A 27377-nucleotide genomic window follows, 5' to 3' on the forward strand; every position below is an offset into this window, starting at 1 on the left:
TTTAAGTAATGATGCCCATTGTCCCATGTCTGCCAAACATCTTGCGTGGTTCAAATATCAGCTGCAGCCTGAAACGGAACTTTTGGTCGGATTTTAGAAGTGAATGCACTTGGCTGCATAGGAAAGGTATAGGATGCTCCATTGCTCCCTAATTAGGGAACGACTTAACCTCCAGTGTGCTGTCTGTCTGGACTGGTCTCACAACAGTTTGAAATGCACCTTTTTTTCATCCTAACTCCATATACAGCTTATGAAAGCAACATTTTCCAGCTTTTGGGTGCATCCATTGATTCTCAATGTAATAATGCACAGTGAATATAGGATATTTTAAGAAAAATGAGCCTATAGTCCACATACGTGGTCATTGTGTTTGACAGAGTGCCGTTTGACGATAAATCGATGCATTTTTTTTAAATGGCATAGTATAAGTCGTTTTTCTTGTGTTGGTTGTTGGCTGGTCCCCATGTATAGGTGATTTCAGGTTTTACTATTCTTGCAGGCAAAACCTTACCCACAAACACACGCTATCCTACTGTATACATACATACAGCCTAACATAACAATAAAGGGATTTTTACATGATACTGAACCTAATGCAGCTCCTCATATACTGTAACTTTGGTTGCACTTTATTTTACAGTATGTGTACTTTCAGGATACTTAGAGTGTACTTATCCTAGAAAGTAATGAGTAATATTAGGCAACTACATATACTTAATATGGATTAAAGTTAGGGTTAGGTTTAGTACCTAGTAATTACTATAGTTGTTGTAATTATATAGTACGTAAATGTGGAACAGTACTGTAAAATAAAGCGCTACCGTAACTTTTCCTCAGTGTTCATCCATGTAAAAATAAACCACTCCCTTTTGTCCTAATAGAATTTAATCCTTTTCACCCATGGGTCATGTTGTCCCCCTCCTTCTTAAATCGGGTGATGATTTTATCCACCATGCTGTGATGTTTTGTCTGGTTCAGAGAGGAAGAGGAGTACGAGTTATTTATGATAATGATAGTTTGTCAGATCTAAATCAGGACACAGAAATTGATTTAAGCAAAGCCTTAAATTTTGACAGATTTTAAGCTCTTTTTCTGTGCTAAATTCTCTCACTCATCTTTTTTCCTAGAGTGATGTGCATTATCTGTTTTGTTACAATATCTAGCTTTTGAACCAATGAACACACAAAGATCCCTCTCTTCTTTTTGGTGCCACTGTGGTTACATTGTTATGGTGACAGAATTTTTGTTACAACATAATACATTATTTTACAAGCAGGCTTGATTCAAACCTAATTAAGAATTAAAACATATATTATATTATATTATATTATATTTAATCATCTTAAATAAAGATTCTACTCACAGCAGCCTCTAGAGATCTGAACCTAAGTCACCTCTAAGTATTAATATCTCTCATTTAAAAGCAGTTTACACTACATCAACTCACAGTCATCTCAAACTAGAAATCATTCCATACATAGAAATGTCTCTCCACATTATTTACTGTTTTCATCTTCCTTTCTTTTCCATCCCCCCATCAGAAGGGATGACATTTGTGAATGTTGTGGGTATCCTGCCTGCTCATTCATGACTAATAAACCACTGTAGTCCCATTGAGCCCTTTATCTGGTGGCTTTTGGGGTAAAAAAGGTGGTTTTCTGGGACATTGGTATTTAAAGATTAGTGAAATATTGCTAATGGACATTTTCAACCTCTGACCTTGCTATTTTCACAAAACTTTATTGTTATAATGTTTCTCAATCCATTGTTAGTGTCTGAAACCAGCCGTCAGTGTTTGGTCCTACCAATGGGACTTGATAGAAGGACAACATATGATATGGATTTTAAATATAATGCCTAAAAGGAGACCAATATTTACCTCATGATAATATTTAAGTCACTAACCACATCTCAAGACAAACTTCTACATTTAGTCAACATTTCTTTTTGTTTATTGGAAAACATTTCCTGATGCCCAGATTGGGGGGAAATGGATGGATGGATGTGTATTGTTTCTATCACTACTGAAAGCAAAAACTAGTGAAATCTACCCATTCTTTTCCCTTACCTGGCCCTCTATTTTCTACACCTGCTCTTCTGTCATGTGACCCCATGACCTGATTCTTCCCACTATTTAGTTATCTTGTCTTTTGCTCTCTGTTCTCTCCTAACATATTTCCCTCCCTCTCACTCTCTCCATCCCAACCAGGCTTTATCCTTTCAGCCCTGATCTCACTCATCCCCTCCAATCCTCATCTGCCCATCACAGAGTTTACAGAGAGAGAGTGAGAGAAATCAGGAGGTTCGTAAAGCAGAAAACCTGAATGAAAGACATTGTCCTGAGAAAAAGACAAGTGGAGAAAAGGAGAGTTAGAAGGGAAAAGAAATACAAATAGAGTAGAGAAACATCTAAGAGGAGCAGGTAAGTGTTGGACTTTTTCTACTCATTCAGATCTATATTTTGGATTTGCTTAACAATGCTTTAGCTTTTTACATGGCAAAGTTACGAATACAACAATTGGTTTATTTAGGAAATTCCTATTTTAAGACAAAACCAAAACTATTCCATAGAAGTCAAACAGCTTTAAGCCTGAAGTAGCCATACAATGCCTAAACTAAATGGCTTTTGTTGTGCTGTAGTGACAACAGATATATGTGACTTTTCATTGTGATGTTAAGCAATAGAGTAGCACAGTAGAAATATCTTTATATTCTCAGTGCTTTTGAACATATTATTTTAACAGACGTATAATGAAAATTTTCTCTTTATTGTGAGGAATAAAGAGAAAAAGGACATGTTATTAAATATTTTCAATCATTTCAAATTACTTAATAATTAAAATCAGTCTAATGAATGCAAAGAATCAACTAGATGTTATGGAAATTATTTAAATAAAAAAGGTTTGGAAATTACTAATGACTGTAATATGATCACAGACTGCTTTTTCAGCAAAGTCACAGAAAACTCCTGTCAGAGATTCAAATGATGGATAGGCCACACTCATATACCCATTCCATCTCTTTCTCTCGGTCTATCTACCTACCCCCCTTCCCATCTCTGCTGTAGCTCTTATCCAGATGCAAAGAGCAGTCAATAATCGGATGAGAACAGATTTGATTCAAAAGGCCTCCCTTAAAATCTCAGCAGTGTGGATTTAAACTCACTCTATTGCCTCTCTATCTCTATATCTCTCTCCCCCACTTTCTCACTCTCTTGGGTTATGGTATTTGGTGCTCCCAGTCTGGCTGGTGATAACATTGCCATTTCTGTTTAATTTACACTAATGACAAGAGATGACAAACACAAAGCAGCAATCTCAGGTATCAAGTCCACCTTCAGTTAGAAAAAAAAAAAAAAGACATTTTAACATTCACTGATGTCCATTCTGGAACAGCTCCCTCCCACCGATCCACCTCTCTCCCATCCACACCCTTCTGTTCCCTCACTTTCTCCTCTCAAACAAATTTTAGGCAAAAGTCATTTTAGGCAAAAGTCATTTGGTCATGCAAGCTCGGGAGAGACACAAAGATTCAAAAAACAATTAAAGCAAAAGGAAATAGTGTATATTAATCTGGTCAGGCTTTGTAAGGTAAGACATGATATTCAGAAACTTGAGATACATAAAATAATTATTTGATATAAACACTAATTGTTCTAGCAGGTGACTAAAACTGGGGCTCACTGCTTAACTCTAACTGTAGACTACAATATTGATATTGCCAAAAGATCATCAATAACGTCTGATAAGGAGATTATAATTTTGTATCTCAGATCTCATCCACTGCTTGTGTCTTCAGCAGAAAATCTACTTATTGTTTTGACCGTTTTTCCAAGAACTCAGGCGTAATTTTAATAAGTGTTAAAGTGAATGAATTATTAATTTAAACACAATTATCACTGTCTACTGTTCATTTCAACTATAATCTGTTCTGTTATCCTGTGAATGCTTTTCAGAGGGACTTAAAAACTAGAAATTAATTATAAGTCACCACAAACATATATAACTTGTGTGATAAATTAATGTAACTCAAACTTTTGCACTTAAATATAATCTATTAATGGACTAGAATATTCATGTAGAGTAATATCTGACTGCATTAAAGGAAGTGTGAATATTTGAAAAAGCAGTACCTTGTATGGCAAAGTGCTTGACTATGACTTGGTACACCTTGAATATGGGTGTAAGATTTGTACAAGTGAAATTTTGCATGCATCCTTATTTGTGAGGATTTGCAAACCAGGTTGAGGGGAGTTTGAATTGCAAATACCTGTTTAAGGGGCAACCGAAGTTATATTTCAACAAAAGCAAAAACAATTACCTTTTCCCACAACCAGTAGGATAAATTGCACAGTCATAATCAAAACAACAGCTGCGATTACTGTAATAATGAAATGAAAGACTGAAATAATGAATGATACTTTCCTCTCCCCAGCATTCTCTTGGCTCTACTGATCTCACTTCCTGTCTATATTCGTGGGTGATTGTGCCTGACAACCGTTGCCATGGGTGAAATGGAGCAACTGAGAAAGGAGGCAGAGAGCCTGAAGGATGAGATCACTGTTAGTGTTACCACTCTCAAAGACCTTGTAGAATATGTCTAACAAAAAAAATCAAAGTATATTCTGTGTATAGTACATTTTTAACAATACAATAACTTTAGTAACAAACATTTAACATACTTTTTACTAAAATATAGGGACATTTCATGAAATAATTCTAAACTACACTACCAGTCAAAAGTTTTGAAACACTTGACTGAAATGTTTCTCGTGATCTTAAAAATCTTTTGATCTGAAGGCTTATGCTTAAATGTTTGAAATTATTTTGTAGACAAAAATATATTTGTGCCACCATATTAATTTATTTAATTATAAAACTCAAATTTAATAATAAAAAAAAAAGTTTTTGAAATTGATGACTTGGACCAAATAATAAAGAAAAGCAGCCAATAAGTGCCCAACATCTAAACAGCACTGTGGCAGCAGTGGAGTCATTCAGGTTCCTGGGCACTACCATCACACAGGACCTGAAGTGGGAGACCCACATTGACTACATTGTGAAAAAGGCCCAGCAGAGGTTGTATTTCCTTCACCAGCTGAGGAAGTTCAACCTGCCACAGGCGCTGCTGATACAGTTCTACTCAGCAGTCATTGAGTCTGTCCTCTGCATTTCAATAACTGTCTGGTTTGGTTCAGCTACGAAATCAGACATCAGAAGACAACAAAGGACAGTTCGGACTGCTGAGAGGATTATTGGTTGCCCCCTGCCCACCCTTCAAGAACTATACACTTCCAGAGTGAGGAAAAAGTCTGGAAAAATCACTCTGGACCCTACTCACCCTGCCCACTACCTTTTTGAACTGTTGCCTTCTGACCTACGCTTCAGAGCTCTGAGCACCAGAACCGTCAGGCACAGGAACAGTTTTTTCCCTCAGGCTATCCATCTCATGAACAGTTAAAATTGCCCCTTTGAGCAATAATTAATGTGAAATACACAGCTTAGTCTTTTTATATTGTCCAACACATCCTACCTCTTCTGCCATTACATTCCCTTGCACTGTACATAACTGATTTGTATTTAGATTTGCACTACATATGTGTATGTGTGTGTATGTATGTATATATATTCATATATGTGTATATGTATGTATATATATTCATATATGTGTATATGTATGTATGTATGTGTGTATGTATGTATGTATATATATATACAGTGCATCCGGAAATAATTCACAGCGCTTCACTTTTTCCACATTTTGTTATGTTACAGCCTTATTCCAAAATGGATTAAATTCATTATTTTCCTCAAAATTCTACAAACAGTACCCCATAATGATAACGTGAAAGAAGTTTGTTTGAAATCTTTGCAAATTTATAAAAAATAAAAATAAAACGACACATCACATGTACATAAGTATTCACAGCCTTTGCTCAATACTTTGTTGAAGCACCTTTGGCACCAATTACAGCCTCAAGTCTTTTTGAGTATGATGCTACAAGCTTGGCACACCTATTTTTGGGCAGTTTCTCCCATTCTTCTTTGCAGGACCTCTCAAGCTCCATCAGGTTGAATGGAGAGCGTCGGTGCACAGCCATTTTCAGATCTCTCCAGAGATGTTCAATCGGGTTCAAGTCTGGGCTCTGGCTGGGCCACTCAAGGACATTCACAGAATTGTCCCAGAGCCACTCCTTTGTTATCTTGGCTGTGTGCTTAGGGTCGTTGTCCTGTTGGAAGATGAACCTTCGCCCCAGTCTGAGATCCAGAGCGCTCTGGAGCAGCTTTTCATCAAGGATGTCTCTGTACATTGCTGCATTCATCTTTCCCTCGATCCTGACTAGTCTCCCATTTCCTGCCGCTGAAAAACATCCCCACAGCATGATGCTGCCACCACCATGCTTCACTGTAGGGATGGTATTGGCCAGGTGATGAGCGGTGCCTGGTTTCCTCCAGACATGATGCTTGCCATTAAGGCCAAAGAATTCAGTCTTTGTTTCTCATGGTCTGAGAGTCCTTCAGGTGTCTTTTGGCAAACTCCAGGCGGGCTGTCATGTGCCTTTTACTGAGGAGTGACTTCCGTCTGGCCACTCTACCATACAGGCCTGATTGGTGGAGTGCTGCAGAGATGGTTGTTCTTCTGGAAGGTTCTCCTCTCTCCACAGAAAAACGCTGGAGCTCTGTCAGAGTGACCATCGTGTTCTTGGTCACCTCCCTGACTAAGGCCCTTCACCCCCGATCGCTCAGTTTGGCCAGGTGGCCAGCTCTAGGAAGAGTCCTGGTGGTTCCAAACTTCTTCCATTTACGGATGATGGAGGCCACTGTGCTCATTGGGACCTTCAATGCTGCAGAAATTTTTATGTACCCTTCCCCAGATCTGTGCCTCGATACAATCCTGTCTCAGAGGTCTACAGACAATTCCTTGGACTTCATGGCTTGGTTTGTGCTCTGACATGCACTGTTAACTGTGGGACCTTATATAGACAGGTGTGTGCCTTTCCAAATCATGTCCAATCAACTGAATTTACCACAGGTGGACTACAATCAAGTTGTAGAAACATCTCAAGGATGATCAGTGGAAACAGGATGCACCTGAGCTCAATTTTGAGTGTCATGGCAAAGGCTGTGAATACTTATGTACATGTGATTTTTTTTCGTTTTTTATATTTTATAAATTTGCAAAGATTTAAAACAAACTCCTTTCACGTTGTCATTATGGGGTATTGTTTGTAGAATTTTGAGGAAAATAATGAATTTAATCCATTTTGGAATAAGGCTGTAACATAACAAAATGTGGAAAAAGTGAAGCGCTGTGAATACTTTCCGGATGCACTGTACTGTATATATATATATATATATATATATATATATATATATATATATATATATATATATGTGTGTGTATGTGTGTGTATATGTATGTATGTGTGTATGTATATATATATATATATATATATATATATATATATATATATATGTGTGTGTGTGTATATGTATGTGTATATATATATATATATATATATATATATATATATACATACATATACATACACATATATATACACACACACACACACACACATATACATACATATACACACACACATATATATATATATGTGTGTGTGTGTGTGTGTGTGTGTGTGTGTATATGTATGTATGTATATGTATATGTGTATATATATATGTGTATTTTATATATACTTTTTTCTTTTCAATATTTATCTATTTAAAAGTCTTGTTGCTGTTTTTGTATTGTTGTGTTCTGGAAGCTCCTGTCACCAGACAAATTCCTTGTATGTGTAAGCATACTTGGCAATAAAGCTCATTCTGATTCTGATTCTGAACATAGATGGGAACTCCTTCAATACTGTTTAAAAAGCATCCCAGGGTGATACCTCAAAAAGTTGGTTGAGAAAATGTCAAGAGTACATGTCTGCAAATTCTAGGCAAACGGCGACTACTTTGAAGATGCTAAAATATAACACAGTTTTGATTTATTTTGGATTTTGTTTAGTCACAACATAATTCCCATTGTTCCATTTATGTTATTCCATAGTTTTGATGACTTTACTATTATTCTAAAATGTGATGAAAAAAAAAAATTATAATAAAGAATGAGTAAGTGTTTCAAAACTTTTGACCACAGTGAAACCTATAGAAAACGTTTTGGGATCATCTCTAATATGTGTTATGTCTATGTCGGCATCTGATATCTCTGCGCTATAGGCAGCTCGTAAAGCAGTGCAGGACCTCACACTGCAGGATCATGTGGCAGGGACAGCTGTCGTGGGACGTGTCCAGCTAAAGATCAGGAAGACATTGAGAGGACACCTGGCCAAAATCTATGCCATGCACTGGGGGACAGACTCAAAGTAAATATTATCTTTTTTGCAAACATACTAACTGTACTATATGGGTTGATATACAAGTAAGCACATACATACATTATACAGATACCTCAGGTATATTGTACATATATATTCTATAATAATTACATACATATACTCAGTTTACATGTATGTGCTATGCTGATAGAGCATGCACTGTATTTATGCAAATATTAGTAAGATCAAGGCTTTTTATATAATCACAGATATTTGCAAGGAGATTGATACATGTAAAAGACCTCCTTGGCCCCCCCTTAATTTCTTTACCTCTGATTCGGCTATATTTGAAAGGCAAATCTCAATCAGAGATTTGGATTATTACACCAACTCACCAAACTCAGTTTGCTTCTTAAAATAAGGTTAGAAGGCTTGATAAGGGATCAGATCTTTTGTCGTTGAAGATTTTTGTTTGTGTTACAGCAGTTACACTTGAGATAAGCACTGAATTAACTACTAAAGTCTTACCATACCATTTTTTATTTTACCTGTGGCTTCAGAACATGTTTATTTTCTAACCCGACCCCTATTTCTTTGTCTTTTTGTCTCTTATTGTCTTTCTCTCAGACTGTGTGTCAGTGCATCCCAGGATGGCAAGTTGATTGTATGGGACACCTACTCCACCAATAAGGTACTGCAATGTTTTTTTTTCTTTTCTTTTTTTGCCTTTTCTGTCCTTTTGTTTAGCTATAAAAAAGCCCAAAATCACTGATAACTATTGATAAAAAAAATAAAAAAAAATCTACAACATTTGTTGCTAGGTGTGGTGCTCACCAAAAATCAGCAGAGCACTTTAACTTGCTCTCATGTACATTTCAATGCAAATCATTTCTGACCATGGCTATTAAGAAAATTAGGACCTGCCAGTGGCCAAATTTGTGTGCAAGAGGAAGGAGGCATATTTAAATGACATGAAGTCCGAAAGTAGGACTGAAACATTTTCTGTTTATTCTGAGGCAAAGGGTTTGTTCCCTATCTGTCACTCACTCGATGTTGTGTCGATGTAGTGACACTAGGGGTCACTCTTGGGAGCCCAAGACACCTCTGGTCTTTGATAAAAGGCCAATGAAAATTGGCGAGTGGTATTTGCATGCCACTCCCCCAGACATACGGGTATAAAAGGAGCTGGTATGCGACCACTCATTCAGATTTTCTCTTTGGAGCCGAACGGTCATGCTCATTGAGCTGAAATCTACTGTTCATTCACCTCTGCTGGATCTGACGGCGCATTTCAGTGGCTTCTCCCTCCTCTGCACTGGTGCACTGCAGAGAACGCCCCTGGGTGCTTCGGCAGAAAACAAAGAGAGTATATTTTCTGAAAGAGCTTTTTCCTCTAAAAGAGTATATATTTCTCTAAAAGAGCGGCACACACGGAACGTCTTTTTAAAGACGCATCTTTTTAAAGATGCCCTTCCGATTGTGTGTTATTCCTGGTTGCGGTCGTTATCGCTCAACTTTGGATGGTCATGATCACTGTCTTTCGTGTCTGGGCGCGACCCACACGGAGGCAGCGTTTGTGGATGGTTCATGTTCTCATTGCGAGAACATGACCATGGCAACGTTGCGGTCGCGGCTTGCTTTTGTAAGAAAGCAAGCCACCCCAGCGGCTCCCCGCCTCGGTCCTTCTACCTACGGGTATGAGGCCAGCGTGGCTAGCACTGGGGGCGATTTGGGGACCCCAATGGGATTGCCTCTGCCGGGTATCCCCCCGCGGACCTCCCATTCCCCAGTACGCTCGTCTGCCCCAGTCGGGCTTCCGGATGAGTTCGCCGGCTCGTCTCATGGTGAGTCTGGCTTCTTGTTCGGAGACTGCGAAGATGATGAGCTCTCAAGCGCAGCATCGGAGAGCGGGCTTGTCCAGTCGGACGCAGAAGCCTCAGCTGGGCTCCCCCCTTCAGGGTCGATTGCCCAGTCACAGGCTGATGCCGAAATGACGGACATGCTTTCCCGGGTGGCTGCGAGCATCGGCTTAGAGTGGAACCCTCCGCTCTCCCCTGAACCCTCGCGGCTTGATGATTGGTTCCTGGGCTCGCGGCGCCGCTCAAAGCAGCCACGCCCCGCTCCAGTGCCTTTCTTCCCGGAAGTGCATGAGGAGCTGACAAGATCGTGGGAGGCACCTTTTACTGCCCGGCCCCAGTTCCGCAGTTCCCCCGCTCTCACTACCCTCGATGGCGGGGTGGCCAGGGGCTACACGGCGATTCCCCCGGTGGATAAGGCGCTTGCAGTGCACCTATGCCCGCAGAGCACCGCCACCTGGCACGGACTCCCTAAGCTCCCGTCCAAGCCCTGTAGGCTCACGTATTCCCTGACGGCTAAAGCCTACAGCGCTGCTGGACAAGCCGCCTCTGCCCTGCACACCATGGCTCTCCTGCAGGTCCACCAAGCCAAGGCGTTGAAAGAATTGCACTAGGGTAGTTCCGCCCCAGATTTGATGCAGGAACTGCGCTCAGTGACCGACCTCACTCTCCGAGCAACGAAGGTCATGGCGCGGTCTCTCGGGCGGACGATGGCCACATTAGTGGTCCAGGAGCGCCACCTTTGGCTCAACCTGGTCGAGATGGGTGAGGCCGACAAGACACAGTTTCTTGCTGCCCCCATTTCCCAGGCTGGCCTATTCAGCGACACCGTCAAGGACTTTGCCCAGCAGTTCTCGGCAGTTCAGTAGACAGAGGCTATCCGGCACATCCTGGAGTGGCTCAAGATCCCGCACCCCATCTGCTCATCACCAAGGGCATCCCCCTGCGGTGACTGCACCGGCTCTGCCGCAGCCCGCCCCTTCGACCCGGCCCCGGCGTGGAGCCCACCGCAGGAAGCAGATGCCACCCGTCTAACAGTCGACACCTAAGAACCCATGGAGGTCATCAAAGCACCCCTGAGACGGGCGACTCAAGGACGAAGGAACCCACTCACCTGGAGCTGGTAAGAAGACCACTCCATCCCCCGGTGAAGAGCCGGGTGGAAAATCTTTTGTTGCCTTTGTTTGATTTCGCCACATGCCCAAGTGGCTGCGGTACCCAACAGTTCAGCAAAAGAGCAGTTTCTTTCCTCCCTGGGTCACATACCCGGTGTGCACGGTCGTCATCACGACCCCCGTCCACGGGTTTTTCCACCCCTGAGCGTCCAGCTGTGGCACATAGCCACCCCCGATGTGGCAGTCTCCACGGGCTATGAGGACAGGCCTCTTCCTCCCCCATCCCAGGCTGTTCCGGGGGTGGTCACAAGGAGCAAGTGCTTCAATGTCCCTAGACTCAGCACGGCCATGACGTGGTGTGGCACCTCGAGCTCCGCCCTGCCATGAGGCCCCACCTGCCGGTATGTCCGATGACGCTGTCCCCTTGGTCCCCCTTGCGCGGAACTTGGATGCGTGGCTTGTGCTTTCCAATCCATCGCGATGGCTGATCCGGACCGTCCGGCCCGCCCAGGTTCAGCGGTATTCACTTCACCTTGGTCAAGAATGAAAACGCTGCTACCTTGCGCATGGAGATCGCTTTTTTACAGCGGTTTTACAGCCCCTACTTCATCGTACCAAAAAAAGGCGGTGGGTTGGATCTGCGAGTACTGAACCGGGCCTTACACAGACTCCCGTTCAAGATGCTGACGTAAAAACGCATTCTGGCGAGCGTCCGGTGTCAAGATTGGTTCGTGGCGGTAGACCTGAAGGACGCGTACTTCTACGTCTCAATCCTTCCTCGACACAGACCCTTCCAGCGGTTTGCATTCGAGGGTCAGGCATATCAGTACAAAGTCCTCCCTTTCAGCCTGTCCCTGTCACCTCATGTCTTCACGAAGGTCGCAGAGGCTGCCCTTGCCCCGTTAAGGGAGGTGGGCATTCGCATTCTCAACTATCTCGACAACTGGCTAATCCTAGCTCACTCTCGAGACATGTTGTGCGCACACAGGGACTTGGTGCTCTCACACCTCAGTCGACTAGGGCTTCGGGTCAACTGGGAAAAGAACAAGCTCCTCCTGGTTCAGAGCATCTCTTTTCTCGGTTTGGAGCTGGACTCAGTCTCTTTGACAGCGCGCCTTACGAACGAGCGTGCCCAGTTGGTGCTGGCCTGTTTGAAGGCGTTCAAACAGAAAACAGCGGTTCCACTGAAACTTTTTCAGAGGCTCCTGGGGCATATGGCAACCTCGGCGGTGGCCACCCCACTCGGGTTGATGCATATGAGACCGCTTCAGCACTGGCTTCAGACTCAATCCTGAGATGGGCATGGCGCCACGGGACACATCACGTGGTCATCACGCCGGTTTGTCACCATCTTATCAGCCCTTGGACCGACCTCTCGTTTCTACGAACAGGTGTTCCTCTAGAACTGGTCTCCAAGCACGTCGTGGTCACGACAGATGCCTCCAAAACGGGCTGGGGCGCTGTTTGCAACGTGGACAGGCCCGCGACTGCATTGGCACATCAACTGCCTCGAGTTGTTGGCAATTTTGCTCGCCCTGCAGAGGTTTAGGCCATTGATCCAGGGCAAGCATGTGTTAGTTCGGACAGACCACACGGCAGTGGTAGCATGTCAACCGCTAAGGCGGTCTGCACTCTTGTTGTATGTCACAACTCGCCTGCCGTCTCCTCCTCTGGAGTCAGCAGCACTTCAAGTCGCTGCGAGCCACTCACATCCCGGGCAACCTCAACACTACAGTGGACGTGCTGTCACGGCAGGTTACCCTCAGGGGAGAGTGGAAACTCCACCCTCAGGTGGTCCAGCTGATTTGCAGTCGATTCGGACGGGCACAGTTGGACCTGTTCGCCTCCCAAGAATCCTCCCACTGCCCGCTCTGGTACGCCTTCACTGAGGCTCCCCTCGGCATAGACGCGCTGGCACACAGCTGGCCCCCTAGCCTGCGCACATATGCATTTCCCCCAGTGAGCTTACTTGCACAGACCCTGTGCAAGGTCAGGGAGGACGAGGAGCAGGTCGTCCTGGTAGCACCCTACTGGCCCACCCAGACGTGGTTCTCGGACCTCACACTCCTCGCGACAGCCCCCCTGGCAAATTCCCCTGAGGAAGGACCTTCTTTCTCAGGGACAGGGCACCGTCTGGCACCCGCAACCAGACCTCTGAAATCTCCATGTCTGGCCCCTGGACGGGATGTGGAAGACCTAAGCGGTGGTAGACATGATCACTCAGGCTAGGGCCCCCTCTACGAGGTGCCTGTATGCCTTTAAGTGGCGTCTGTTCGCTAAGTGGTGTTCTTACCGACGGGAAAACCCCCAGAGATGCGCAGTCGGATCAGTGCTTTCCTTCCTGCAGGAGAGGTTGGAAGGGAGGCTGTCCCCTTCCACCTTGAAGGTGTACGTTGCCGCCATAGCAGCACACCACGACGCAGTCGACAGTAAGTCCTTAGGGAAGCACGACCTGATCATCAGTTTCCTAAGAGGCGCTAGGAGGCTGAATCCCTCCATACCGTGCCTCGTTCCCTCATGGGACCTCTCTGTAGTTCTTCAGGGTCTACAGAGAGCCTCCTTTGAGCCTTTGCAGTCAGCCGAGCTTAAGGCACTCTCCTTGAAGACTGCCCTCCTGACTGTGCTCACTTCCATCAAGAGGATAGGAGACCTGCAAGCGTTCTCTGTCAGCGAAACGTGCCTGGAGTTCAGTCCGGGTTACTCTAACGTGATCCTGAGACCCCGACCGGGCTATGTGGCCAAGGTTCCCACCACCCCTTTTAGGGACCAGGTGGTGAACCTGCAAGCGCTGCCCCAGGAGAAGGCAGACCCAGCCCTGTCGTTGCTGTGTCTGGTGCACGCTTTACACATCTATTTGGATCGCACGCAGAGCTTTAGGATCTCTGAGCAGCTCTTTGTCTGCTTTGGTGCACAGCAGAAAGGAAGCACTGTCTCCAAGCAGAGGATCGCCCACTGGCTCATTGATGCCATAACTATGGCATATCACGCCCAGGACATGCCGCCCCCGGTAGGGCTACGAGCCCATTCTACCAGGGGTGTAGCGGCTTCCTGGGCCCTGGCCAGGGGTGCCTCTCTAACAGACATTTGCAGAGCAGCAGGCTGGGCAACACCCAACACCTTTGCAAGGTTCTACAACCTCCGGGTGGAACAGGTTTCGTCCCAGGTAGTGGCACACAATACAAGCGGATAAGCCTGGGATAGCCGGCCGGGTGTATCGCTTGCACACAGTGCCTTCCACCTCCTTTTGAGCTGAAGACGTGCGCCATTAATTCCCAGTAGTGTTCACAAACTTTGTTCCCTGGTTGACTTCCTCCGAGCCCTGTGGCAGTCGAGTTTTCAGAGAGACTCGCTGCCGGCCCAGTACACGTGCTAACTAAGAGCCCTGTTCTGGGGTAGGTGCTCCGCATGTGGCGGTTCCCTGTAAGGCTAACCCCATGTGATATATATCTTCCGATAATTAATTTCCCCGTTGGCAAACTGCGTCTTCCATGGGCAGAGCCCCTCTGCCCCAGTCTCCATGTTTGTAGTAACTCCTCCCCCGTTGGGTAGGATCTACCTTGAAGACTCTCCACATGGTTGGAAAGACCATGTGACGTATTCTTCCACTTAAATATCCCCCCTCTCTTTGGTTGAGGTGTGGTCTCTGCGGTGTCTTCCCCTTGGGAGGGACACCCCCCGACTAGACCTGGGAGCCCAGTCGGATAATCCCCCTTCTTTTTTAGGGAGTGGAAAAAGAGAAGGGGAAAAGAGGCCACGACTGGGTTAAGCCTGTCTCTATCTCTTGAGTAGTCGACTTGTCCCCAAAGGGCCGTTCGACACTCATAACTATGTTGGGGGAGGTTACGTGTCGACCTGGTGTGCTGGCTATGAGGCACACAGTAGTCTGCCCACCACACACCACCAGTTCAAGTAACACAGTTCAGCCAATTGTGGCGTTTCGTATAGGGACCCCTAGTGTCACTACATCGACACAACGTCAAGTGAGTGACAGACAGGGAACGTCATGGTTACTTGTGTAACTTCCGTTCCCTGATGGAGGGAACGAGACATTGTGTCCCTATTGCCACAACGCTGAACTACCCGCTGAAATGGCCGGACCTTATATCGGCTCCTCAGCATAAAACCTGAATGAGTGGTTGCATACCAGCTCCTTTTATACCCGTATGTCCGGGGGAGTGGCATGCAAATACCACTCGCCAATTTTCATTGGCCTTTTATCAAAGACCAGAGGTGTCTCGGCTCCCAAGAGTGACCCCTAGTGTCACTACATCGACACAACATCTCGTTCCCTCCATCAGGGAACGGAGGTTACACAAGTAACCATGACGGCTTGTTGCTACATTTTGTAAGTGAAGAACTCTGTAAGCTGTGGTGTCATGCCTTGACTTCTTCCAGAAACAAACAGTAATCTCTGGCTGTATAGTGGAGCTATAGTTTTGGAATATGTAGTGATATTATTGATATATTGATAAATTGATATATTTTGAAATTAAATAAGGTTTAGTTAAATAAATATATTTAAAATATTTTAAGCCATTTTCCATTGATTTCCTCTATATTTTTTATATACCTTTTATCCAATTCTTGGAGCTTGCACCAAATTCATGCAGAAAAGACAAGCTCTGTCCCTGGAGACATGGGATGGCATGTTGGTTAATGCAGTAGTGCAGTATCTAAATTCCTCAATTTGGCATCCTTCTATACATCCCGCATAAATCACTGTACATCCCTATATCCATGTATTCCTATAACTGAGAACGTTTCTTTAACAACGTACTTATAACCAGATGCCAATAAGCCTTAATCTCTTGAACGTTAATTAACATCGTGCCTGATTGCGGTCTAGGTGCATGCAATCCCACTGAAATCCTCATGGGTGATGACATGTGCATACGCCCCTTCAGGAAACATGGTGGCGTGTGGAGGACTGGACAACATGTGCTCCATCTATAACCTGAAGGGCAAAGATGGTAATGTTAAGGTCATGCGGGAGCTCGCAGCACACACAGGTAAGAATAATTTATGAATTTGGAATTTTAACTTTCTGAGCCCCATAATAACACAAATATAGGCTTCAACCATGTCTGAGAAGGGAAGTGAACTGTGAGCTAGTAGCTACTTGTAACTGACGCATTGGTTTTTCTTTTTGTCTTTCAGTATATATCATTTGATTCCTCTTTATTGGGTTTTCTGTTCATCAGGTTACCTTTCTTGCTGCCGCTTCCTGAGTGACAGTGAAATCATCACCAGTTCTGGAGACTGCACCTGGTACACAGTAAAACATTTATTAACTTAAATTAATTGTGCTGTAAATAATGCATTTAGATCAGCACTACATCCTTAAAATGACATGACCTCTGATTTCTTTGCAGTTTTCTGTGGGACATTGAGACAGGATCACAGAAGACTGTCTTTGCTGGCCATCTGGGAGACTGTATGTCCCTGGGTGTGGCCCCAGACTTTAACACTTTCATCTCAGGAGCTTGTGATTTCACAGCCAAACTGTGGGATATCCGTGATGGCCAGTGCAGACAGACCTTTGGAGGCCATGAGAGTGACGTCAATGCCATTGGGGTAAGAATGCTATGGAGTTATAAAAATCAATTAGAGATTACAACCACAAAACAACCAGGGGAAATATTGAGTCAAAATATAATGAAACCACTTAAAAATGTAAAAAATTATTAGGCAAGCATCACTATTACTGTTGCTTATACTATAGGGTTAGTAATAAACTTAAGTATTTAACTTTGGTATGTAACTCATCCTGCACAATTTTTGCTATAAACATAAATGTTTCATCCACTGTGGCTTGTTGAGGAAAGGTGTGCTATATAGACTATAAAATGTGCAGAAATGCCCTTATAATTCAACTGAAGGAAGGACCCAATCCATCTCTATGGATCAGAATATCATATAGACTTGGGAGTGGGCTCTTTTGACTTGGGTTAGTAAGCAACCACTTAACAAACACACTGAACACCCGTGCAACCACATAGCAATGCGCTAAACACCACTCCAAACTCCTTATCAACCAACTCAACTTCTTTCTTTATCTGTTACTCTATCTCTGGCCTCTTCAGTTTTTCCCAAATGGCAATGCAGTGATCACAGGTTCAGACGATGCTTCCTGCAAGCTGTATGACCTGCGTGCAGACCAGGAGCTCATCACATACCAGGACTCCGCAATCATGTGTGGAGTAACTTCCCTTGCTCCCTCCCTCTCTGGAAGACTTATCCTCGCTGGCTATGACGATTTTAACTGCAACATCTGGGACACGCTTAAGGCAGAGAGAGTGGGTGAGTAGCAGGAAAGAGATGTGAACAACAGATACTCGTTACATCTTTTTTCTAAAATCTGTTCTATGAAACAGTGATACTTTGAAAAAAAGTTGACTGTAAAAAAAAAAAAAAAAGCAATTATATCCAGCATACAGGGCATTTTCAATACAAATGTCACGTCCACACTAATACTAATTGCTACATTTACACCTCTCATCCATACTGGAACGTGTTTTCCTCCACAGTAAACAGAGACTATCCAAAACGCTCTTTAGCAATAAAGTTTGCACATTATGCACAACCGCGTCCTAATGGTGAGCGGTGCAATATATAATGTATGAACATACAAAGATTGCAAAAAGTGTACAGCGCTCGCACAAGACGCTCACATTTTTTCAGTAAAGGGCTTTCCCACTTCAAAGCCCACATATTTTGCAAAACCACTTCCCAATGGTGAGCGGCGCATTATATCTTGTAATGAATTACAAAGATTACAGAGCTCATTATACATGCACGAGACGCTCACACTTTTCAATAAAGAGCTTTCCCACTTCAAAGCCTCACATTACACGCAACCACTTCCCAATGGTGAGCAACACATTATATCATGTTATGAACATACCAAATTTCCCTATGTCCCGCAACATGGACGCGTGGCGAGCTCTTACTGGCATTCTGACTGGGTGCTAAAAAATTATCGGACATGGTTATATGATCCAATTTGCACGTTGGCCACCAGTGTTACGAGCTGAAATACACAATCTTTTTTTTATTTATTTTTATTAACAATTTTTTATTGATTCCAGTCATAAAACATACAAACACAACATAGAATAAGGAATCAATTATTCACATTAAACCCCCCACGAACATTACCACCCCCCACCCCCAACCTGACACAAACACACACTACTGTGGTCACCAACAACTAGAACATAATAATAAAAGAAATAGAAATAAAAAAAATGTAAATAAATAATAATAATAAATAAATAAAAGATACACTTTCAAACAACATCAATAATACACATATTCAACTAAACTACAAATCCCTCTCCACAGCTCCTCTGCGAGAACCCTCCAAAAAACCTAAATAACTCCCCCAATTCATGACAAACAAATCCCATTTCCCCAGCCTTCTAAAAATCACCTCTTCAAATGCAGCCACCCCGCCCATCTCCCCGCACCACTCCCGAGGTTGCCCCAGCCGATTTCCATCCCCTGAGGATGACTTTCCTGCCAATCATGACTCCGGCTAGGACCCAACTTTTTAAATATGTATCCCCAATGTTGACAACCGTCCCATCACCCAGGATACAGAGTCTGTGGCAAAATGAAAATTACCTCACACATAAAGCTCTGATCCCTCAACCAAAATTCTTGGATTTTAACACATCCCCAAAAAACATGTCTTTAAGACCCAGCCTATACAATCTAGAGGGGGTCCAATAGAATCAATGCAAAATCTTAAATTGCATCAGACGGACCACTGCATCTCTCGATGTAGACTTTTTAGAGTCCTAGCCCACGCTCCCTCCTCCAATACCAAATCAAAGTCTTTCTCCCATAATTTCTTGAGAGAAGACAAAGCTCCGTCCCCCAGACTCTGAATTAAAAAAGCAGTAATCACCACTACCAGAGTATTTGCTGCTTTAGGGGGGTGTATACTACTCCCCAAAATAGCACAGAGCAGGTGGTGCAGCTGTAAATACCTAAAGAACTGAGATCTAGGAACCTTAAAATGTTGAACCACATTTTTAAACAATCTCAACACTCCACTCTCATATAGGTCACCGAGTGTAGTAACCCCCCTCACAATCCACTCTGACCAACAGAAAGAGGACTTATTAATGCATAATTTTGGGTTCAGCCATATACTCGAGGCTACATTTAAATAAATGTCAGAATTAAACACTCTGGACACTTTTGTCCAAACCGCGTGCAAATACAAGATAAAGGGGTGTGACTTAACTTCTCTGGTTAGTTTAATAGAAAGGCTTTGCAATGGCGAAATAGGGGCAAGAACTTCCTGTTCAATACAAAACCAGGGAGGGGCTCTCTCAGGTGGAAGTGACCAGTGAGCCAAATGTCTGAGACCAAATGCATAATAATAAAACAAAATCTTGGGTAGGCCTAGCCCACCTTTGTCAATCGGCCTATGTAACTTGTTGAAATGTAATCTGGGACGTTTACCATTCCAAATAAAGGTCTTCGCTATGCTATCAAATTGCTTGAAGTAAGAGAGGGGGACATCTAAAGGGAGAGACTGTAGCAGGTTGTTGAATTTTGGAATACAATTCATTTTAATAACATTAACCTTCCCAGTCATAGATAAATGTAATGAAGCCCACCTACTCACATCACTCGAAAACCTTTTTATTAAAGGGTCAAAATTAACTCTAACTAAATCACACAAATTTGCTGGGAATAAAATGCCCAAATACTTAATGCCCTGTTTGGGCCACTGGAAGGCGCCCGGTTGAAAAGCCGTTACTAGGCAGTACGCTGTCAGAGCCAAAGCTTCGGATTTAGACCAACTGACACTGTATCCTGAGAATTTAGAAAAGGAATTAATAATCCTGTGGAGGCAAGGCATAGATCTAATGGGGTCAGAGACAAATAATAAAATATAATTTGCGCAAAGCAAAAGCTTATGCGCCACACCTCCCGCCATCACCCCTGGAAAATCATCCTCCTTTCTTATCGCGGCTGCTAATGGTTCCAGGGCAAGATAGAACAATAATGGGGAAAGAGGGCAACCCTGCCACGTGCCCATACCCAGAGTAAAATAATCTGAAATTAATCAATTTGTTTGTACCTCCACTACTGGGTGTCTATAAAGTAACTTAATCCATTCAATAAAAGTATTTCTGAACCTGTATATTTCCAAAACCTTAAAAAGATCAAGTGAGATGGCAGCGACCGGAGTCTGATCATTCACCACTGACCACATGATATTGATGAAACACCTAATGTTATCAGAAGAGCTGCGGCCCCGAATAACCCCCACCTGATCTATATGTATAAGAGATGTCATAACTTTACTTAATTGATTAGCCAAGATTTTTGACAAAATTTTAATGTCTAGCTTGATCAGGGAAATTGGACGGTAACTGGATCTTTGTCCTTCTTAAGAATCAGACTGATCCGGGCTTGTGTCATGGCTGTCGGAAGCTTTCCATTCTTTAATGGTTCCGTATAAACTTCTAACAAAAGTGGAGCCAGTTCTGTAGCATAAGATCTAAAAAATTCTGCAGAAAAAACATATGGTCCCGGAGCCTTGCCTGTAGGTAAGGCCTTAATTACCACATCAAGCTCCTCATCAGTTTAGGGAGATCTAATGGACCCACAAAGTTTCTAATATCTTCATCAGTAGACAAAGACGTGGAACTATAGAGATCAAGACAGAATTCTTTAAAAGCATTATTATTATCAGTGGCCGAGGTAAATATTTCAACACTAGCAGTTTGCACTGAGGGAACGGTAGAAAAAGACTCTCTCTGTTTTATATATCAAGCCAAAAGCTTCCCTGCTTTATCCCCTCGACTCAAAGTATCACTGTCTTGCCCTGAACAGCCAAAACTCCACCTTCCGTGACAAAATAGAATTATATCTGTATTTCCATCGGGTCAATTCTCTGAGGCCATCGAACAACATTCGGCGCTTCAGCTCTGCCTCCGCATTTTTTATATTCCCTTCCAACTCCACGAGTTCTCGTGCTTTGGATTTTTTGATGAATGAGGCATACTGTATGATCTGACCCATAAGAACCGCCTTAAGTGCCTCCCAAGCCACGCCCACAGAGGATACTGAGGACCAATTGGTCTCCATATAAACACTGATTTCAGCCTTTAACATTTGTTGGAATTCAGGATTTTGCAAAAGGGACACATTAAAGCGCCAACTATATGATTTCCTTTTCTCCATATGTGGCAACACCTCTAAACATACCAGGGCGTGATCTGAGACTAATATGTTTCCAATTGAACAATCAACAACAGATGAAATGAGGGACTTGGATATCAGAAAAAAAATCTATTTTAGAATAAATCTTATGGACTGATGAAAAAAATGTATAGTTCCTACCAGATGGGTTCAAAAGTCTCCAAATATCTGTAAGACAAACATGTTTACACATCCTATGAAGCATCAGTGTTGCTCTAGGGGGCTTACACACTTTTGCTTCACTATGATGAAGGACTGAGTCTATCAAAAGGTTAAAGTCTCCTGATGAAGCACACTTTTCTCCAGCCAGTAAATCTCCTTTTTAGGAGTTCATGCATGCGCACCTCATAACAAGCACTTACAGACCATTCTTCGGTGTCTGTTTCAGTTCAATCTGAAAAAACATTACCACTGAAGTCATTTCACTTTCATGTGGATCGCAGTAACTCACCACTGTCTGGCTGCTCTAGCACCATGAACAGCACCAGCCTTCTACCAACAGGGTGTTATGCTGGGTCAAGTTTTCATAAAGCAAGTGCTGACCACAAATGCATCCAACACTGTTTGGGGCACAGTGTGTAATGGACGCCCGACTTTCGACACCTGGAAACAGGTGCGAAACGGCCGTGACATGTCAACCGCCTAGAGCTACTGGCTGCCTTTCTAGCTTTGAGAGCTTTTCATTCTGATATTATGAATCACCACATTCTGATTCGTTTGGTCAACACAACAGTAGTGGTGTATATATGTCGCCATGACACGTTGGCCCACGTATAGCCGGCGAAATGCCAGTATTCGCTTCCCCTGGTGCGCTGCCTCCATTCTGTCATCAGCAAAGTCTGAATGGACATGGAAACAGTTCTGTTAATTGCGCCGAAATGGCCCAATCAGCCATGGATTCCGGAAATGACAGAGATGTTATACAGCTCGCCGTTGGAAATACCGCTGATGAGGGATCTCCTCTCTCAGGCACAAAGCACTATCTGGTATCCCCAGCCCCAGCTGTGGAACCTGTATGTGTGGCCCCTGAATGGAGCATGCTAAACGTGCCAGAACAGATTCAGTCATGAACACCATTTTACAGGCCAGAGCGGCATCCATGAGATGCCTCTACACGCTAAAATGGAATGTGTTCACTGATTGGTGTCTTTCACATGGCAAAGACCCAGTAAACTTCCCCATACATGAAATTCTCATATTTCTTCAAGAGCGATTAGATGCAAGACTCACTCCATCAACGCTCAGAGTTTATGTGGCGACTATATCTGCATATCACGCACCTGAATCCAACACCACTATAGGCATACATGATTTAATCATAAAGATCCTTAGAGGAGCAAGACGATTAAATCCACCTCGGCCGGCTACAGTCCCGACTTAGGACATAACTTTGGTCCTAAAAGCGCTTGCGGGCCCCCCTTCGAGCCTTTGGACTCTGTTGATTTGTGCATGCTCTCCATTAAGACCACACTACTGCTGGCTCTGGCCTCAGTAAAATGGGTCGGTGACTTACATGTACTATCAATTGACAATTCATGTCTGGTGTTTGGCCCCGGTCTTTCAAAAGCTACTGTCAAACCCAGGCTATACGCCTAAGGTTCTAACCATGCCCTTCAGAGCGCAGGTGGTTCACCTTCAAGCTTTCTTCTCTTCTCCATTTAATTTGGATGAGGAACAATCCTTGCATTTGTTATGCCCTGTGCAGGCGCTACATGCATACGTTGAGCGCACCCGCCATTTCAGACTGTCTGATCAGCTCTTTGTGTGTTATGGAGGACATACGAAAGGAATGTCCGTCTCCAAGCAAAGACTTTCTCACTGGATTTTTGATGCGATTGCCCTGGTTTACGAGTTGCAGGGTAAGATCTGCCCAATTGGTGTTAAAGCACACTCAACTAGAGGCATGGCCTCCTCATGGGCATGGACGAATGGTGTGTCTTTACAAGACATGTTTTGCAGCAGGATGGTCTTCTCAAAACACATTCGCAAGGTTTTACAACCTGGATGTAACGTCTCTCTCTTCACAAGTCCTCTCTGTTTAGAGCGCTTGCTATTTCGTTTGCCAAACATATATTTATGCCCCTCCCCTTAAGTACGGGCTCCCTATCATTTTACACAACCGCCTGCATCAGGTTGTTGTAATTTACCAGAAAGTCACAAGTACTTTCATTATAAATAAACTCCCTTCCCAACTGGGTTCGTGAAGGGGTTAATTCACTGTATGACTACAGTTAATATATTCGTTCTGAGTGCTCCGCTCCTGGCCCAACATAAGGGTCACTCACTTGTGGCATACTCATGTCGGTCACCGTCCTGCGGGACTGTAGTGTCATGTTTCCTCTCTGGAAGGTTATGTCGTGTAATGCGGCGTGATGGGATTCTGTTCCCCATATGCGTTAGCACGCAATATCAAGTGTACTGAGTTGTAAGGGAATGCCTCGGTTTTGTACGTAACCTCGGTTCCCTGAGACAAAGGGAACGAGACATTGTGAACGCTGGCCGGACTACAAGACTTCTTCTGAGGTGCGAGCGATGCGCTCCTTGTCCCTTAGTCAGAAAATTCTGAGGAATGGTGTTTATGCACCTGCATTTATAGGACAGCTTCGTGCCTTAAAGGGCAGGGCTCAAACACCATATTAGAAAATTGCCGTTATTGTAGAGAGGTTTCAACTAGTTCTTGTGGAAGGACACTCCCCATATGTGTTAGCACGCAATGTCTCGTTCCCTTCATCTCAGGGAACCGAGACGTTCACAAATCATGACGAAAATCCAAGCAGGCGATCCAGGCTGTTTAAACTGTCAGGAGACTGCTGCTGCTTGTGCTGGATATGCACGAGTGTGTGAGTGCAACCAAAGTCTTTCTAGCAAGTCATTCCACTGTCGGCCATGTTTGGAATGCTCTTGGGAGGCTATTTCCAGTCATGAAAATGCAGCTCCTATCTACTTGAATGGGGAAAGACCAAAATCTCTAAAACGGTTGGTCAAGATTACAATCAAAGAAAATATTTCAAATCAGCAGTAAAATCTGACAACACTGATATCATAAATGGTGCTTCTTTACCTCAGATTACACTAAAAAACGCAATTTTCCCAGCTTTTATAGCTAATGCGTTCTCGAGTTGATTGACAGGTGATGTCTGTGTCTAAAAGATGATTGGCTCTTTTACCTGTAAGGCGAGACTTCCTATCTACATCCGTTGACTGTTGGCTGCAGTTGGGCATTCTAATTTTTTCCATTCATTTTAATAGAAGTGGTCCGTCTCTGTTAAATAGTCTCTGGTGCAACTAAGGTAAAAACACTTCACGTGTGCTATAAGTAAACGTCTTATTCACTATGCACTGTATGTACAATTTCTTTGATTTGGTATTTTTGGAGTAAATGCGATTGCTAACGTGGAAAAGCCATCCATGGTTGCTGGACTATTGTGTGTGCTGTTATGTCCTTCTTCCTAATATATTTTAGCAATTTTATGTTTATGTTATTAACTATATTAAATTGTGTTATATATCAGCATTGTATCAGCCTATCAGCCACCCTGCTCTCTGAATATCGGCATCAGCCATTAAAAAACCCATATCAGTCGACCACTACAAAAAATACAAGAGTTTTAACAGAAGAATTAATGGAAGTGCTTTTATGAAATTATAAGCTTCACATTTATGCTTTTAAACCCTCCTAAAAATTGGCCCCATTCACTTCCATTGTAAGTGCCGTACTGTAACCATGATTTTTGCTTTTTTTTAAAGAAAAGCTGGAACTAGTCAAAATAAAGTTTTGTGGTAATCAACATTATGCTACAATGCTGTCGATTGATTTTTTTTCTTGAACCCGTAATATTCTCTTAAATCTACATGTTAGAAAAACACATATTCCCCCGAATGTTTTCCCAACTGAGTTGTCTCAACAGTTTCATATTGAACAATGTTGCAGAAATGCGAGCTCCTAGCATGCATTACAGCAAAATAAGAAATAAAAAAATGATTGTTAATTGATAGTTTGAAGTTACCTTGACAAAAACTTATTAGCTTAATGAGACATTTTGCATTGAGGATAATTTAGATGATTAAAAATAAAAAATTATTGGGGCCTGGGTAGCTCAGCGAGTATTGACGCTGACTACCACCCCTGGAGTCGCAAGTTTGAATCCTGGGTGTACTGACTGACTCCAGCCAGGTCTCCTAAGCAACCAAAGAGGGTAGAGTCACATGGGGTAACCTCCTCTTGGTGGCGATTAGTGGTTCTCGCTCTCAATGGGGCACGTGGTAAGTTGTGCGTGGATCGCGAAAAGTAGCATGAGCTTTCCGTGCCGAGTCTCCACGGTGTCATGCACAACGAGCCACGTGATAAGATGCGCAGATTGACTGTCTCAGAAGCGGAGGCAACTGAGACTTGTCCTCCACCACCTGGATTGAGGTGAGTAACCGCACCACCATGAGAACCTACTAAGTAGTGGGAATTGGGCATTCCATATTGGGAGAAAAGGGGATAAATAAAAATAAAAAATTATTAAAAACTTTAAAAAAAAATCTTTTTGTTTTTTGCAACAATTATTTTGTCTTACTAACATCTTAAATTGCACTACATTTTTTCTTCAAATGACAAAACATTATTATTTGTCTTTTTCAGGAGTGTTGTCTGGTCATGACAACAGAGTGAGCTGTATTGGAGTGTCATCTGACGGCATGGCCTGCTGCACAGGGTCATGGGATAGTTTTCTGAAGATCTGGAACTAAGATGTGGTCTCAAAAAGAAGCAATATCAGGAGAATATGTCAAAGACAGGGTAAAATGTAAAGGATACAATTGAAACAGGACTATGGGAAATAATTGTATATGTAAGGAGGGAAAGGAATATGTTTGTTATGCAGAAGTCACAACAAGAAGGATTGTGAATAGAAAAACTCATTCAGAGATGGGCTGACTTGTTGAATAATCTCGCCAGAAATCATGCAATAATACTAAAAGTTTTTTGGGGACTGCTAACTGCAAAAGTGGGCATTTACAAAGCAATTACCCATTTGGTGATTTCTGAGGTTATTTTTGTTTAGGGTAATTAACACGAGTGTGTTAGTGCATATAATCACTATAGCATATGAAATAAGACTTTCAACACTAGTTGAATCAAGCTTACTAATATCATCTACAATGCGCTTCTTATGCTTCTCAAACCTACGTATATGACAGAGGTTGCCAAAATAGTTGAGCAAGATTTGCAAGTATACAATGACTTCAGTCTACAAAGAATTACATTTTCACTTTTATACAATGTGGATAGATAGATCAAATATGAGTTCTAGTGAGACTGTCTGATTGAAGCTTCTTTTGTTGAATTGTGTTAGTTCTTTTTTGATAGTGCACTGATAGTATCATCTGATTGTTCTTTTCTGCGTATTCAGGCCAATAAAAAACTATGACAATCTTGATTTTTTTTCTCCTACAAAACAATGCCTAGAATATTTAATTCAAACTATCTGAATAATTTAAATCTTAATCTTAAAAACTTCATTCAGTGAGGGGAATTGGATTAATGATTGCAATTGTCTTGCCACTGCACGTTAACATTTTGTAAAACGTAAAAAAAAAAGTAAACCTGTTTAAGAAAATTGGTACTGTATCAAATATCTGATACCTGAAATCTGATACAAAATAGTCAATAATATTGCTCGACACCCTAACAGATTTATCATTTATCATTTATCATATATAATTATTAATTATTAATGTATTGGAATACTAATATGTATTAATTGCTGAAACTATACTGCTGGATACAGCATGTTACCATATTTAAAATATATTTGTAAGCATGGCTCCATTTGTATATGGGGCATTAGTATCATTAGACATTGAATA

The 27377-nt window shown here is 42.8% G+C and overlaps 1 protein-coding gene across 3 annotated transcripts; it reads left to right on the plus strand.

Annotated features, from left to right (window-relative positions):
• The first annotated feature begins 2273 nt into the window (after positions 1-2273).
• Positions 2274-26952, plus strand: LOC127453966 (guanine nucleotide-binding protein G(I)/G(S)/G(T) subunit beta-3-like). Of its 3 annotated transcripts, none has more exons than XM_051720827.1 (9): positions 2274-2422; positions 4435-4561; positions 8229-8374; positions 8954-9017; positions 16144-16306; positions 16499-16565; positions 16670-16871; positions 17381-17597; positions 26152-26952. In XM_051720827.1, exons 2-9 carry the CDS (start codon positions 4505-4507, stop codon positions 26256-26258), a joined length of 1023 nt encoding a protein of 340 aa, XP_051576787.1. In that variant the 5' UTR covers positions 2274-2422; positions 4435-4504; the 3' UTR covers positions 26259-26952. The 3 variants fall into 3 exon arrangements, with proteins under 3 accessions (XP_051576787.1, XP_051576788.1, XP_051576786.1); XM_051720828.1 differs by lacking the exon at positions 2274-2422 and adding an exon at positions 3261-3321; XM_051720826.1 differs by lacking the exon at positions 2274-2422 and adding an exon at positions 3486-3590.
• Positions 26953-27377: the final 425 nt, after the last annotated feature.

This window comes from Myxocyprinus asiaticus, chromosome 16 (genome assembly GCF_019703515.2).
Source record: "Myxocyprinus asiaticus isolate MX2 ecotype Aquarium Trade chromosome 16, UBuf_Myxa_2, whole genome shotgun sequence".
NCBI lineage: Eukaryota > Metazoa > Chordata > Actinopteri > Cypriniformes > Catostomidae > Myxocyprinus > Myxocyprinus asiaticus.